Source organism: Chiloscyllium plagiosum, unplaced genomic scaffold, assembly GCF_037043375.1.
Source record: "Chiloscyllium plagiosum isolate Xiang-an unplaced genomic scaffold, Cpla_swu_hap1 HiC_scaffold_1, whole genome shotgun sequence".
NCBI lineage: Eukaryota > Metazoa > Chordata > Chondrichthyes > Orectolobiformes > Hemiscylliidae > Chiloscyllium > Chiloscyllium plagiosum.
This window is the reverse complement of record NW_028270139.1, coordinates 107,729,639-107,742,830: the sequence shown is the minus strand read 5'-3', so window position 1 is coordinate 107,742,830 and position 13,192 is coordinate 107,729,639. Positions and strand designations below refer to the sequence as shown.

At 38.9% G+C, this 13,192-nt stretch overlaps 1 protein-coding gene across 3 annotated transcripts in view; it reads left to right on the top strand.

The window, feature by feature from the left end:
- Nucleotides 1–12,908, top strand: part of npr3 (natriuretic peptide receptor 3) — a 91,800-nt gene extending 78,892 nt beyond the window's left edge. For 2 of the 3 annotated variants that reach the window (XM_043686845.2, XM_043686782.2), the window contains exon 9: nt 1,475–12,908. In XM_043686845.2, coding sequence (XP_043542780.2) covers nt 1,475–1,563 — 89 coding nt within the window. In that variant the 3' untranslated portion in view covers nt 1,564–12,908. Of the gene's footprint in view, nt 1–445; nt 1,086–1,474 lie in introns of those variants that run through there. The other variant, XM_043686933.2, reaches the window with a different exon arrangement.
- The last annotated feature ends 284 nt before the right edge of the window (nt 12,909–13,192 follow it).

The following is a 13,192-nucleotide window of genomic DNA, read 5'->3' as shown; positions in this document are numbered from 1 at the left end:
TCCTCGTATTCACCTCACTAGATTCTAACTGCGACATCATGATTTAAGCAAGTTGTACGATATTAAAGTGTTATGGTCTATGTATAGACATTTATGTCCACAGTACTTTGGTTACTTTTGCTCAATTTAGTTTATTAATTGTTTCTACAGGCAAATAATGCTTGTTTGGCCCTGAAATATACTCTGTTTAAGTGTAAATACTGTACATCTGATGTTTTTAGCATATGTCTGATGGATTTTGTAATGTATTATGCCATCAGATAATGGCTGTAAATTTATCGTATAACTTTCAAACCCCAATTGCAAAGAAACAAAACTGGCTTTTAAAAATGAAAACTCATTAATCAAAAAAAGAGTAGAAAAAAATCCTTCTTAAATATGTTATTTGAAGTATTTGTGGAATACTGAAGGTGAATTCCAAATTAGATGTGATCACTTTCATCAGGGTTTCTTCAAATGAGATGATTGCTTCGAAATGAAAGACCGATGCACCTGAATTCGAAGGAAAAACCTTTACGGAAGTAAAGATTTCATGAGTTTTTCTATATATTTTATCACTTCCAGCATGTACCACTAAAAGTATTGTTAGCAACTGATGATATGAAATGGGCTGCCAATATTCAGATTATGAGCTGCTGTTTTTAAATATGTAATTAGAAATGGAAAGAATTTGTATTAAAGTTTAGCAATTTAAGAATACTGGAAAAAAATTCTTTGAATGCTGATAGATATGGATGTTTCAACTGCAAATGCAAGGGTGCCATACAGTATAACAGTAATATACTGACCTAAGTAGAAATATCTGCATATAATGTGATATTTATTTAACAGTTGTGTAGAATTTAACATTCCTAACTGTAGATAGTTTGTTTTTTAAATTACAGTTGTGTTATATATTCATTCCGGATGTGTTGGTCAGTTTTAGATTGCCTATACCCTGTATTGTACCATTTTGTCTATTAAACGTAATGATGTGCAAATGTCTTTGTAAACTGTTTTGTTTTCTGTAAACCAATGTGTGGTAGATTATTCTCAGAATATTAGAGCAAAGCAGATATTGGCAATAAAATAACATATAAGTGGAAACCTTTGCTCCTCTGTCTGTGTAATTCTGTCTAATGACATATATGATGCACACACTGTTGTCTGAGAATTTGCTTGGCATGTTTGTAAACTCTTTGGTCCAATGAGTGTTGTAATGCGACTAATCAAGTAATATTTAAACAACACTGCAAGTTAACCTGTTTCAATTGTGCACTCGTGACTAACACATGTATCATTGGTATCATGTACATAGATTCCTTTTAACTGCATGAATGAAAATGCTGTTTTGTTATCATGAAAATTCACCCATGTGCTCCACAGTTACTAACACTCTTGTCACCATTTTTACTTCTGACCCTCTATCTAGTAGAATTGAACTATTTACAATATTTGTCACTTGCAGTAAATGCTTCCCATTTTATCCCTTTAGGTCCCCACTGCTGCAACCCACTGCTATATCTCCTTCATCTGAGAGCACGAGATGATCTGGGTCACAATCTACTCCATAGCCACCATTAATATCCTACCGTAATTGATCAACAGGAGGAGAACGTCTGCAGGGCAGGACTGGTCCTGTCAGTTCTTCCCCAAGCTGAGATGGAATATTCCATTGCTTCCAGGCCTTGACCTGGTCAAACTTGCCCATTGACTTACAGCTTTGAAAACTATTTAACTTTGGTACGAGATATTTGCCTGAGGGAAGTTTCCAAACTCCCAAATATTAGATATTTTCTGTGGATCCCTGTTTTGCAAAATATCCTACCGAATGCATTGTTTCAGTGAAAAAGGTGTCCCCACACAACAGCACCTTAACCTTGTCTCACAATTTAAGATTGAATCAAAAGAGCTTGGAACAATGTCAAACGTTTTTCTGTACTCATATCATGGTTCATTTTCTAGGGGACATTTTGTTCTATCACTTGAATTTTCTTGAATATCATTTAGCTGCTGGCAGAGTCTTGGCAAAAATTAAAATGCTGATATTTCTACAAGTCCGTTCCTCTTAATAAATTATCAATTTCATGAGTCTTGTTTGCAAAAAGCAGCCAACATCCGTAAAATGATTTGATTTGATTTATTATTGTCACATGTATGAGATACATTGGGAAGTATTATGTTGTGTGCTAACCCTACAAATCATACCTTACATAAGTGTATTAGAGTAATAGAACAGAATGTAGAATATGGTGTGACAGTTACAGAGAAAGTGCAGAGAAAGATCAACTCTGAAATGTGAGAAGTCTGTTCATAAGTCTGATAGCGGGAAGAAGCTGTTCTTGAATCTGTTAGTACGTGTTTTCAAACTTTTGTATCTTCTGCTTGAGGGAAGAGGGTGGAAGAGAATATAACTGGGCTGGGAGGGGTCTTTGATTATGTTGGCTGCTTTCCCGAGGCAGTGGAAACTATAGATGGAGTCAGTGGATAGGAGGTTGATTTATGTGATGGACTGTGCTCACAACTGTCTTGCAGTTTTGATCAGAGTAGTTGCCATACCAAGCTGTGATACATTTGGATAGGATCCTTTCTATGTGCATTTATAAAAACTTGGTAAGAGACATTGTGGACATGCTGAATTTCCTTAGCCTTCTGAGAAAGGAGAGGCATTGGTATGCTTTCTTGACTGTGGCATTGACATGGATAAACCAGGATAGATTGTCAGTGATATTTAGGAACTTGAAGGTCTCGACTATCTCTACTTCAGCATCATTGATACAGACAGGGTGTGCCCTCATCTCCACTTCCTGAAGTCAGTGATCAGTTCCTTCATTTTGCTGACATTGAGAGAGAGATTGTTGTATTTACACCATGCCACTAAGCTGTCTATCTCTTCCTATACGCTTGTCGTTGTTTGAGCTCCAACTCACTACGATCATAGAGTCATGCAGCATGAAAACAGACCGTTCAGTCTAACCAGTCCACACTGACCATGTTGCTTCACTAAATTAGTCCCTGTGGCATGTGCTTGGCCCAAATTCCTCTAAATCATTCCCATTCAAGAGGTCATCAAATGTCTTTTAAATGTTGTAACTGTACTTGCATCCACCACTTCCTCTGGAAGTTCATTCACGCATGAACAACTCTGCAAAAAGGTTTGTTCCTGAGGTCCTTTATAAGTCTTCCTCCTCTCACCTTAAAAATATATCCTCTAGTTTTGAACTTGCCCACCCTAGGCAAAAGACCCTTGCTATTCACCTTACCTATGCCCCTCTTGCTTTTATAAACTTAAATAAGGCCATCCCTCAACCTCCTACGCTCCAGTGAAAAAAGTCTTTCCAGTCTGTTTTTATATTGCAAACCCTCCATTCCTGGTAAATCTCTTGAACCTTCTACAGTTTAATAATATTCTTCCTATAACAGGGCGACCAGAACTGCACACAGCTCTCCTGAAGAGGCCTCACCAATGCCCTTTGCAACCTCAACGTGACATCCAATACTCAAAGGTCTGAGCAATAAAGGCAAGTGTGCTAAATGCCTATTTAATCAACATGTCTACATGTGACGCAAACATTTTCATAGAATTATGTACCTGGGATGGTAATTTAACCTAGGTCTCTCTGTTCCAAAGGGCTCTACCATTAATTGTATAAGTCCTGCCCCTGTTTGACAAACAAAAGAACTGATCCCTGTGGAACACTGCTAGTCACAGGCCATCAATCCTAAAAGAAACCATTGACAACTACCGTCTGTCTCCTACCATAAAACCAATTTTATATCCAATTGGCAAGCTCACCCTGCATCTCATGTGATCCAACATTGCTAATTAGTCTACCATGCGGACTCTTGTCAAAGGCTTTACTAAATTCCAAGTAAACAATGTCGCCACTCTGCCCTCATCAATTCTGGTTACTTCATTAAAAAATTCAATCAAGTTGTGGTACATAAGCAAATTTGTGAACAGAGTTAGAGCTGAATTTGGCCACTTGGTCAGAAATGTGTAAGGAGCTGATGTTCTGACAAGGGGTAAACACCCCCTGCTAACTTAAACCAGCAACACAGAAAAGATTTACCCCGTGCGGTAATCTGTGAAAATTCAAGAGTCAAAGAAGTATCCCGAAAGTCACTATATAACGTAAAAATTAACAACTTTACTTTTTAAAGTCTAACAGAGAATATTAACTAACAACTGTTTACAAATAATTTATCTAAACCTATCTATTGTCTTCCCCTCTAAAATACTGGTCAGAGAAAACCTCTGATTAAGATTTACCGAAAAATTCAAATTTCAAAACCAGCCAGCTGTCGAATCTTCTCTTTGTATCTTCTGTAGATTTGCTCTCCAGGTCGGTGTCGATGTCTTTTTTTGTGTAAACTCCTTCTCTAGACAGGTACCTCTCAGAGAGTTCTGACGAGCAGCCTACATCTGTTGGCCTTTTAGTAGTTCTCTCTCAACTGTTCAATTTTTTTTGGTTTTATACCCCAAAACATCGGATCGTTTCATTAGTTTTAGTGTTGTCAAAATACCAAATTCAAACTTGATTGGAGTTTGGTATCTTGGGACATAATTTAAACTAATTGGCCGAATTTGAATTTGTTTTTGTCTCAAAGCAACCCAGCCAGTGCTAACTGTTCTGAGCAAGCATTAAATTGTTATATTGTTCTAGACTCTGTGCCTGTCCATGCCGACCAGATATCCCAACCCAATCTGGTCCCATCTGCCAGCACCTGGCCCATATCCCTCCAAACCCTTCCTATTGTCAGTTTTCAACTCTCTTAAAGGTACAGTACCCCTTACACCTTCATAACACGTCCCTCTTTAAGAAAAAATGAACCATCATTATGAAAAGATGGCTTCATTTTTTTCTATTCTTTCAACACGTTACCAATAACATACCGATAACTTTAATCTAAGTTCACCATGACGTCTTCCCTAAATACAAATCTCATATAAACTTTATTATTTAAATCCATGATAACACATTTGCAATTACATTCCTATGACCCGCAACATGTACGATTTTCAACTTAAAATTCTGTAACATAGGACTCCAATGAAATAGTCTCATATTCTTGTCTTTAAAGCATTCTAAGAATGTAAGAGGATTGTGATCTGTGTACACATTCGTCTACAACACATTGTTTGTGACATAAGCATTAAAATGTTATAAGGCAGTACCAAACTCAATAGTTCTTTTTCGATTGTGGGGTATTTCCTCAACTGGATGTTGAGTTTCTTCAAAAAGTAACCAACTGGAAGTTCAATCCCATCCTCATCTTCTTGTAGCAGTACGGCTCCAACTTGTATGTCACTAGCATCGATCGTAGTTTTGAAAGGTTTGGAGTAGCTAGAACTAGTGCAGTGGTCAATATTGCTTTGAAATGGTCGAATACCTCTTGGCATTGTTCTGTCCACATTGTGTTCTTCTTCAGCAACTCAGTTAACAGTGTCACTACACTGCTGAAGTTTGGAACAAAGTTTCAAAAGAATCCGCTGAGGTTTAAAAATCAAAGTACCTCTTTCTTTGAGGTTGGTCATGGAAATAAGTCAATAGCCTTCATCTTTGTGTTCGTGGGGTCAACCTTCCATGACCAATATTATGTCCCAAGAATGTCACCTCTGCTTTTGCAAATTCAGTCCTGTTTACATTTATTACCAGTATTGCTTCTCAAAGTCGTTCAAAGAGCTCTGCTAACTGTCCCATGTGATATTTCCAGGACTTAACTAAACATCACTACTTCGTCCAAATTGACTGCACAGTTTGTTAACCCAGCCATGGCTCTGTTCATGAGTCTTTGGAAAATGGTGGGTGTGTTCTTCATTCCAAAGGCATCACTTTAAACTGATATAACCGATTTGGGGTTACAAATGCAGAAATGTCTTTCATTGTCTCTGATAAAGGTACCTGCCAGTAACCACACATTAAGTCCAACTTGGTGATGTAACTGGCATGTCTGACTTTCTCGATACAGTCCTCCAATCTCGGAATTGTATATGAGTCCAATTTTGTAATAGCATTGACCTTCCGATAATCCATGCAGAATCCTTGAGACCTATTCGGTTTGGGAACTAAGACGATCTGCGAATTCCACTTGCTCTGACTTGGTTAAATGATATCCTCGCAAGCCTGGTCTCTACCTCCTACTGGACCTGTCTGGCTTTGAAAGAATTAAGCTGATAGGGGTGTTGTTTTATCGGAGCAGTATTCCCTATGTCTATTTCATGTCTAATAGCATTAGTCCTCCCCATCTGATTCTTACAGATGTCCTTAATGCAGTAACAAATCTGTGAACTGTGCTCCTGAGACAGATAGTTTACTAATCTACCCCAATCCTCAAGGACTTCTTCATTTTTAAATCTATTTTCAGGCACATCAAAATCCACATCATCTGGATTTGATTCCTCACTCTGTGGGGCAGTAACAAACAATTGTTTCTCTAGTTCTTTCTCTCTAGTATAATACAGTTTCAATGTGTTCACATGACATACCCAATACCTTTATTACTATCTGGCTGGATAGATCACCCGACTCAACTTTTTCTCAATTTGATAGGGACCACTAAACCTGGCTTTGAAGGGATCTCCTATCAGTGGTAACTATAGTAACACATCATCCCCTTGGGAAAACATCCAAGTCTCAGAGCTTTTATCTGCCACCTGCTTCATTCTACACTGTGTCCTCTTTAGGTGCTGTTTAGCTAACTCACCTGCTAGATTTAATCTCTCCCTGACTTCCAATACATAATCTAAGTGTGAGATCTCAAACTTTGGTCCTGACAATTTTTCTTTAAATAATTTCAAAGGGCCTCTCACTTCATGTCCGAATATTAACTGAAAAGGAGTAAACTGAGTCGATTCATTTGGGGCATTTATAATGGCAAACAATACAAATGGGATATCTTTATCCCAACCATTCAGGTAATCCTGACAGTATGCTCTCAACATGGTCTTCAAGGTCTGATGCCACCTTTCTAAAGCTCGTGGGATTCAGGATGATACACACTGGATTTAAAGTGCTGTACACCTCAGCCATCCATAACCTCTTTAAAAAGCCTAGCAGTAAAACTTGACCCTTGGTCCGACTGAATCTCTCTGGGTAGCCCATACCGTGTGAAGAAAGCTCCTAGCTCCTCTACCACCTTTTTTGCCTGAATACTCCGTAATGGAATTGCCTCCGGAAATCCGGTAGACACGTTAATTATGGTTAACAAGTACTGGTTCCCACGTTTACTTCCTGGGAAGGGACCTACAAAATCAATTATAACCCTGGTGAAAAGTTCTTCAAATGCGGGAATTGGCAACAAAGGTACTGGTTTATTACCGCCTGTGGTTTACCTATCATTTGGCATGTGTGACACGTTTGACAAAAGTTAACCACATCCTTGTGCATTCCAGGCCAATAAAAATGTTTTTGTACCTTAGCCTGAGTCTTTCATACCCCTAAGTGACCTCCTATAGGTAGTTCATGTGCTACCCGTAACACTTCCTGTCTGTATGCTACCGGCAACACAATCTGGTGCACTTCGGCCCATTTCTCCTCTGCACTATCCTGTCATGGTCAACATTTCCATCTTAGGATTCCATCTTTACGATTTAAACCCTCAGGAATATTTTCTGCCTCCTGCTCAGAGTACCGGTCCACACATTTTTTCTTTTATTGTCTTGTCTTGCTGTTGCAAGTGCCTTAACCTTTCAGGACTAAACACTTCTGTCTGACCCTCTGCCTGTTCAGATTTTTCCTGCACATTATGTCAAACTATATCATTATGTCAACTGTCCGCTAACTGAACCTCAATTCCTTCATCTTTCTCTGACTTACAATAATGGGATCTGGTTATCACACAGTCTGGGAAAATACCAGGATATTTCTGTTTTAACTCCTCAGTTTCTTGAACTCTTGGAACTGACTGTCTGTCAATCACTCGCATTGTAACTTCCCCAGTCTCAGTTGGCACTCCAACCTGATCTTACTTTGGGATGCTAAATTTCTGTCCGTCTATCCACACTTTCGGGTAACAGATCAGACAGAGTGCATTATCGCTCATCTCTCACTGTCAGCGACTGGTTAGATCCTGTGTCTCTCAAAGTTATAAGTTCTTGTCCTCCCCTGTTCTTTCTGAGTAAACTTTACTCATAGAGGCAAATTCTTTGTAGAGATCAGGAATTAACCCCTTACCCAGCCCCTGCCCACGCTGTGCACTCTCCTGCAGCTCCTTGGCTGCTCTTGGGGTCTCCTTTACTACCTTCACTAATGTCACTGGCTTAGCTTCTTTTACCATATCTTTTCCCACAATGCCTTTCTTGACGTGTGACTTTACGTGTCCCACTTTACCACAGTGGAAACACCTGAGGCCTTTCACCTCCTTTCCACCCTCTTGGGCTTCTTTTTTATCCTGTGGTAAATTATTCCCAGTGCTCTCTACTCTTGGTTTCATAGTGTAGGATCTTCCCTTCTCCCAACTTCTATCCCTCACACAACAAAATTCTCGCCGGAAACTTGTCTTATGCACCAACATATATTCATCTGCTAATTCTGTTTTTCTTCTCATTTATGGAATTTTCTGTTCCTTCACATGAATTTATATCATCTTTGAAAGTGAATTTTTAAACTCCTCCAGCAGAATAATCTCTCATACAGCCTATCTATTTTCAAAGCATGCACCTATCTATCAAAATGACTATGTTTAGTTCTTTCAAACGCAACATAAATCTGACCTGGTTCCTTCTTTGTGTTTCTGAAGCGCTGTCTATATACTTCTGGTACCAGTTCATAAGCACATAAAATAGCCTGTTTAACCTCTTCATAATGTCTTGACCTCTCATCTCACAGAGTGGAAAATATCTCACTAGCTCTGCGTACCAGTTTAGTCTGAACCAGCATTACCCATAAATCCTCGGACCACTCCATCTATCTAGTCAATTTTTCTAATGAAATAAAGAAGGCTTCTGCATCTTTCTCATCAAAATGTGGCAGATTTTTGACTTATTTGTATATATCACTACCTTCTCTTTTAATCTCCATCCTCTTAACTTGACTTTGCTGACTAAGTCTCAACTTCTCAAGTTCAAATTCTCTCTCTTGCGCAGCTAAGAGCTTCTCTCTCTTTCTCTCTCCCTTTCCTTTCTCTCTCTTTGCTCAGCCAAGAACCTTCTCTTTTTTCCTCTCTCTTTCTGTCATCTCGCTCTTTCTTTCTCTCTCTCCCTTCGTTTATCTTCGAACTCCATTTTCCTCAATTGTACTTTAAGTTTTTCTACCTCTACTGCACTCATCTGTTTCTCTTATACACCTAAATGTTTGAGTAATTCCCTTACAATTTCAACTTTACTTTTGTCCCTGCTCAAAACCCAATTCTAATTTCTTTGCTAATTCTAAAAGTGTGGCCTCTTTCTTTCCTTCTAAACTTTCTTGGCAAATTTGATAATCATAATCAAATCCCAGAACCTCTTTTAGCAATTTTAAGAGCCATTTCTCTCATTTTTAATTTAATTGACTACAAGTCACTGAAATTAAATAAACTGCCTTGCCTACGTTTTATTTAAAGTTCGAGGGCACTAGCCTGCAAGTGTTTAAAGCTACTGGCCTTTCTCGTACCTCAAATCTATTCAAATCTGCCTAAACTTGTTCAAATCTTAGACAAAAGCCCCCAAACTGTTATGACCCAGAGTAAACCCTCCCCCGTTAACTTTAACTAACCATACAGAAAAGATTTACCTCATGCAGTAATCTGTGAATATTCAAGGAGCAAAGAACCATCCCAAAAGTCACTATTTAAAGTATAAATTAACAACTTTAATTTTTAAAAATTATATGAACCTATCTGATACCTTCCCCTCTGCAGTACTGCCCCGATAAAACCCCTGATTAAGATTTACCGAAAAATTCAAATTTCAAAACCAGCCAGCTGTCGAATCTTTTCTTTGTATCTTCCTCTGTAGGTTTGCTCTCCAGGTCGGTGTCGATGTTTTTGTTTCTGTGTAAACTCCTTCTCTTTGACAGGTACCTCTCAGAGAGTTCTTACTAGCAGCCAACATCTGTGGTCTTTTGGCAGTTCTCTCTCAACTGTTCAATTTTTTTCAGATTTATACCCCAAAACATTGGACCGTTTCATTGGTTTTAATGTTGTCAAAATACCAAATTCAAACTTGATTAGAGTTTGCTATCCTGGGGCATAATTTAAACTGATTGGCCAAATTTGAATTTGTTTTGTCTCATAGCAACCCAGCCAGTACTAGCTGTTCTGACCAAGCATTACATTGTTACCTTGTTCCGGACTCTCTGTGCCTCTCTAAGTCCTTGCTAGCTTTCAACTCTCTTAAAGGTATAGTACCCCTTACACCTTCATAACACTGAAATTGCAGCCTTGTGGGGTACCGGTGTTGAGAATTATTGTGGACGAGGTGTTGTTGCCTATCCTTACTGAATGCAGTCTGTGGGTCGGAAAGTCGAGAATCCAATTGCAGAGGGGGCAGCGGAGTTTGCAGATGAGATTTGTTGGAAACATAGTGTTGAAGGCAAAGGTAAAGTCAATGAATAGAAATCTGACATAGGTGGTTTTGTTATCCAGATGTTCCAGGGATGTGTGTGAGCCAGGGAGATGGCATCTGCCATGGACCTATTACAGCAGTACATGAATTGTGATGCATCAAGGCAGTCTGGGGGGCTGGAGGTGATATATGCTATTACTAACCTCTCGAAGCACTTAAAATGATGGATGTCAGAGCCACTGGGCGGTTGTAATTAAGGCACATTGCCTGATTTTTCTTTGGCACCATGATGGTAGTAGTCTTCTTGAAGCAGTTGGGAACTTCACAACTCAGTAAGGAGATTTTAAGATGTCTGCAAATACTCCTGTCAACTGGTCTTCGCAGGGTCCGAGTGCACGGCCATGGACTCCATCTGGGTCAGATGCTTTCTGGGGGTTCACTTTCAAGAAGGCCGATCTGACATCTGTGATGGTGACTGTCTGGAGAGGTGTCATCTTTTCAGTGACCTTCTGTTCAAAACGAGCATAGAACGCATTGAACTTATCGGAGAGGGTGCATTGTTGTTAGCGATTCTACTCAACTTTGCTTTGTAGCCTGCTATATCATGTAAGTAATGTCTCAGATCAATCACATAATATACAAAAATTAACTTTCAATCTGTCTATAATCATGTGCATACATTTACGAATTGAGTTATTTAAATCCAGGTCTATTTTGGGACTTTCATGCCTAAATTGAGAGTTTCCAACCAGGGAACCTGCCTGTCAGCATTTACCCTCTCCTGTCCATGAGGAAATAGATGAATTTTGTTAAAATGATTGCATTCTACTAATGTTCAGAGAATGTCATCCCATTCTCAGTATCTCCTCATAGGACAAGTCTTTCTTTCCTGTATTCAATCTAGTGACCTTTCTTTAAACCCCACTAAGGCAAGTGTATCCTTTCTTAGTTAAGGAGATGAAAAATGTGCACAGGGGTGCTAAAAGAGTTGTGAATCTTTAGAATTTATTCATCCAGAGTGCTATGTCTGTGCAGTCATTAAATTTTCAAGGCAGTGATTAATCATTTTGTGGGCACTGAGGATGTGGAGAAGATGGGAAAAGGCTCAAGGAAGTGGATATCGAAACATGATATTATTGAATTGTGGAGCAGGCTTAAGTAGTCATGTGACCTATTCCTCCATTTATTTCTTTGGAACTGGGTGGACTGTCCAGCCTCTTGAACCTTGTCCACTATTCAGGAGGATCATAGCTGATGATCTATTTTAAATGTACTTTTCTGGTCATTTTGTATATCCCTTGATTCCTTGAGTTACCAACCATTTGTCAGATTTTGCCTTGAATATAGGCAATAATTCAGCAGTCGCAGCACTCTGGGTAGAGAATTGCAAAGACTCAGCAACCCCTGAGTGAAAATGTATATCTTTGTTCAGATCTAAATGATGAGCCCTATCCTTATTACCCAAGTCCTAGATTCTTTGGCCACAGAAACAGCCTCATAATGTCTATAATGTCCTCATGAACACAATTTGATAGAGACAGCGTAGTTTTCAATAAACTCAAGTTCACAGATGGTGCAGGATGGAAAACTAACCAGGTGAGTATTAAGACAAAAGACAAACATGATAGATATTGGAACTCTGAAATAAGTAGAAAGAAACAATGGAAATGCTCAGCAGGTTAGGCAGCAACTGTAGAGAGAATGAAAATGAAAATGTTACAGGCCAATGACCTTTCATCAAAACAGTGCATTGGAATGATCAAGTCTAGAGATGACAGTTGAGGGTTACAGTAATCGATGAGCTGATTGACGACAGTGACATGATGTTGCACTAGTGGAACCTGGTGGATGATGATATGCTGAGGATTTGAAATTGGAGACTCACACTGTGGTGAATTCAGACACTAAGGCTATGAACAGCCTAATTTAGCTTCAGAAAACGAAGGAGAGGGACGATGTGGGAGGCTAAGAAATGGATCTTGTGGTAAGTATGAAGAAAATGCTTTAGTCTTCCTTGTATTTAATGGTGGGTTTTTTTCTCACCAAGTAATGGATGTTCTGCAGAAGTAAGACAAATCAGAAACATTTGAAGGGCCACCAGTTGAGTAGTGAATTAGTTTTGAGTGCCATCAGCATATATGTGGAGCTTGACATGTTTCTATTGATATTTCCAAGGGACAGCATATAGAATGAACTGATTAAAGGGCTGTTTAGCTTGTGTCCACTGCTATTTGTTTCTAGAAAACATATTGCTCCAATGATTGTGATACCTTTGTGAAATCTGAATGTTGTGGCTATTCGTTCCACACAATTATTTGTTGTACTTTTGTAATGAATGCTTAAACTTTTCAGAATGTCAGGCATGATTTCTCTGATGCATCTACATAATAATGAAGGGCTGTAATTTGTATGTACTTTGTTAAGAATTAAACACTTCACTTCAGATAGACCTTGTTCCCTTTATCTCATTGCTGCCCTCTTTCACATCATGCCCTCTATGAGCTTAATGAGATACATCTCCTGCCCTCTTGATCTTACCATTAACCATACATTGTTGCAATATACTGTCCATCTCCAAATTCCAGTACCTTTCCAAAACCTTTTAACATATGATTGCCTATCTTTTCTAGAATTTTATGTTTGAATCCCTCCAGTCAGATTTCCACCCCTGATGCCATACTGAAATGGCTTCTGCCAAAGTCACAAATCACATCCTATGTGACGACA